Here is a 3414-nt window from a genome sequence, read left to right as displayed (position 1 = left end):
TGTTGCATCTAAAACAATCAAGCAAAGTGGGTCGAAGACCTCAAAGTCCTTATAAGTAAAAAGGGATGCTGGTGGGGAAGATGTAAGTCTGCTTCCCACCCAAAAACAAAAATTCAGCAAAAGAGAGGTTCTCAAGAGTTCTCTAGTCTACATAGAATAATATGCATGAATAGAAATATTTATTGAATTGATTTAAACAGTAGGGCCATCTGATTATTAAGTCTTCAGTGTCGAGTCCTAAGATCCTGCAAATAAAAGATAAATGCTCCCTGTAAATCAGAGGAAGGAAGTGAGAGGCAAAATCCTCCACATTTTTCTGATAAGTGAAGATAAAATCACTAGAATAAGCCTTCAAAACTTCAACCTCCTGGGAAGGTCTTAGACCCTAAACCAGAAAACAGCAGGAAATCTATGTGTCATAGAAACAGAGAGAGATGTCAAAACCTCATTTTTTAAATATCCATCTCGCATCAGAAAAAGAAACACCAACTCTTATAGATATTTGTATAATGGTGAACTGAAGGAGATAAACTGCCTACTGTAGTACAAGACTCAATATCTGAAAAAGAAAATTTAGAATTCATAATGAAGAACTGTATTAAAAGAAGAGATTAACTAAGAAATAAATCAAAGACACCAACTTCTTTTATTTTGAAACAAAAATATCATGCAGTTTGCTACCATAAATTATTTTAACACATTAATAAGAGAGAAGGTCAATACTATCCTCAAAATGAAATTGAGCTCCAACTCATTTAGACTGTAAGTTTTATAATTGGTAGTCTAGCCGACAGGCGAACAAATGTAATTCACCCTAACTATTTATGACAGTAATAAAGGCATTATTATTATTCCAACAAAACACAGTATAATTAAATATTAACTTTACATTTTATATTAAAACCAACATCTCGTAGTAAATCCCAATGCATTATTTTAAATTTCTACCTTTTAAATTTTAAAGTATTCTATAATCACTTATAATAGATTACTTATCTATTATATGTTATGTTTAAAATAATAACATTTTTCTAACTATACAAAGCATATTACAAAAAAATTATATATATATATATATATATATCAGTCCCTTGTTTTAGTATTATTTTTCAAATCCAAATACAGGTCACAACATATACCATTTTTGCTTTCCCAGTAGATCTTTTTCCAGAAAGAGGAATTTTTGCAATTTCTACAGGAATATGGCTGACATTTGATATTCTCTCTTTCACACTAATAGAATACACATTAATACAAAAGCATTACACACATACATAAACAGAATGAGAAAATTAAGGATTACTTAGATTGGTAAGCAATTCAGTTAACTAATTAAATATTGTGAATAAGATTAACATCAACTTTATACTTTTTTAAAAGAGTTCCAAAAATATTATTTTGATAGATCTTAGAATGTTTTCACATGTGACACAAGCATTCTTGTTTAAAATGTGTTATTTTCTAAAAATATCTGTTAATGTGGTCACTTCTTCGATACTTTTCTTGAAAAAAAGTTACTTTAAAACTACACACATTTTTCTGGTATATTAAAATTTCAAAACTAATCTATTTATGGTATCAGGCTATAACATGACAACAAAGAAAGACTCCAATGAAATTGTTTATTTTAACTTAATCTTTATTGATGAAATTTCCCAAGTTAATTCCAATTTACTTAATCAAATCATGGTTTATAACAATGAATAAATAAAAATTATAAAGAAATTATACCCTCTTTCTGTCTGCTCTAAGAAAGAAAATAAACAAATGTTTATAGTGTCTGAAATTGGCATTACTGATGTCAATAATGGACACATTTATAATTTATAATCTCAGACTTTGTAATTTTATTTTCCTATACATAATTAGTTCTTTTAATTCTATTTCTATCTGTTTAATACATTTAAAGTAAGTTCTGCTTGAATGAAACTATAGGTAATTGTGGTTTCTCTGCAATATAAAGGCTTTAACCAAACAATGTCTTTAGCTTATATATAAAAATATACTTTAAACACTTTTTAATAATCAGTTAATATAATAAATGGATATGTAAGATTTATATAAATAATTAAAACATTAAGCAAAAATATTTCAGTTCTTTGCTCACGAATATGCATTAATTGGGTGTTCATGATACTGTATTTCTAATATAATTTTAGGAATCAGTATAAAAAACCCTACAAGTACCTTTGAAGGTCATTCTTTGATAGCCATACATGTTGGCAAGTGTTCCAAATAATATTTAACTTCTGCATCTCTGAACTTTTATTAACCTTCAAGAAACATGAAGAGGTTAAAAATAGTACAGTTTATGTCTTACGAACAGCACTACCTTATCTTGAATTAACTTAAGTGTTAGAGCATATTTTTAATATCTATGATAATCTGTGTTGAATATAAAAAAAGTCAGGTAGATATATTATACACTGTAAGATGGATGACTACATCAGATCATCATTAATTACCAAAGCAACTAATCAGAAATAAATTACCAATAATCAATGTAATCAGTAAATAGTAGAAAAAAATCCAAATGTCCATACTTTGACAATTATTAACAGCTGCGAAAACATATTTAAATACAAAATCTATATTTTCATAATGAAACTGAATTCAAACAGTACAACAAAAAAATGGATTGGTAGATAATCCAATTTTCCCAAATGTTAAATATTTTTAACACTATTTCAGTACAAGCAGTATGAGGTGCATGAAGATGCAGGCCATAAGTATACTATGGGGAGATGAAAAGTAACACCCAAGTGGAGAAATTCTGTAAATAGCACAATAGCTAGTACTAAACTTGCAACTGAAAGAAGGTTCCTATGGATGAACAATGAAGGTTTTAGTGGATCCCAATGGTAAAAAGTTAGAGTTATTATTGCCTAATCACAGTCAGAGCTTTTGTATATGATCCAGTTTTACAATAAACATGTTGTCCATTGTCACATTCAAGATGCATTCTAGACAATGCAATACACCTTAGTCAAAGCACAGGTCCTGGCTTATCCTTATGAAAAGTTATCTATTCATCCTGAAATCAGATGCCAGAGATAGTGGAATTGACATACTTTTGTCTCAAACACAGGGTGCAATGTAGTAAGTAACAGTGTATGCAAATCACATTAACTGCTTCTCAGTGCTATTACTGTACAATAACACCTTACAGTTTTAGTATCTGCCAAATATTGCCTCTACTACTTGTATGATATGCTATTACTGTACAATAACACCTTACAGTTTTAGTATCTGTCAAATATTGCCTCTACTACTTGTATGATATGCTATTACTGTACAATAACACCTTACAGTTTTAGTATCTGTCAAATATTGCCTCTACTACTTGTATGATATGCTATTACTGTACAATAACACCTTACAGTTTTAGTATCTGTCAAATATTACCTCTACGAC

At 29.0% G+C, this 3414-nt stretch overlaps 1 protein-coding gene across 1 annotated transcript in view; it reads right to left on the bottom strand.

The window, feature by feature from the left end:
• The window catches only part of LOC111089590 (cilia- and flagella-associated protein 70-like), a 25774-nt gene extending 23506 nt beyond the window's left edge, over positions 1-2268 (bottom strand). The window contains exons 1-2 of the mRNA XM_022402393.1: positions 2188-2268; positions 1140-1233 (exon numbers count right to left, since the gene is read on the bottom strand). Of these exons, the coding sequence (XP_022258101.1) occupies positions 1140-1233; positions 2188-2255 (162 nt within the window). The 5' untranslated portion in view covers positions 2256-2268. The remainder of the gene's footprint in view (positions 1-1139; positions 1234-2187) is intronic.
• Between the last annotated feature and the right edge of the window lie 1146 nt (positions 2269-3414).

The sequence above is a fragment of the Limulus polyphemus genome, unplaced genomic scaffold (assembly GCF_000517525.1).
Source record: "Limulus polyphemus unplaced genomic scaffold, Limulus_polyphemus-2.1.2 Scaffold6717, whole genome shotgun sequence".
Lineage (NCBI taxonomy): Eukaryota > Metazoa > Arthropoda > Merostomata > Xiphosura > Limulidae > Limulus > Limulus polyphemus.
The sequence above is the reverse complement of the archived record's forward strand: the minus strand, read 5'-3'. Positions and strand labels throughout refer to the sequence as shown.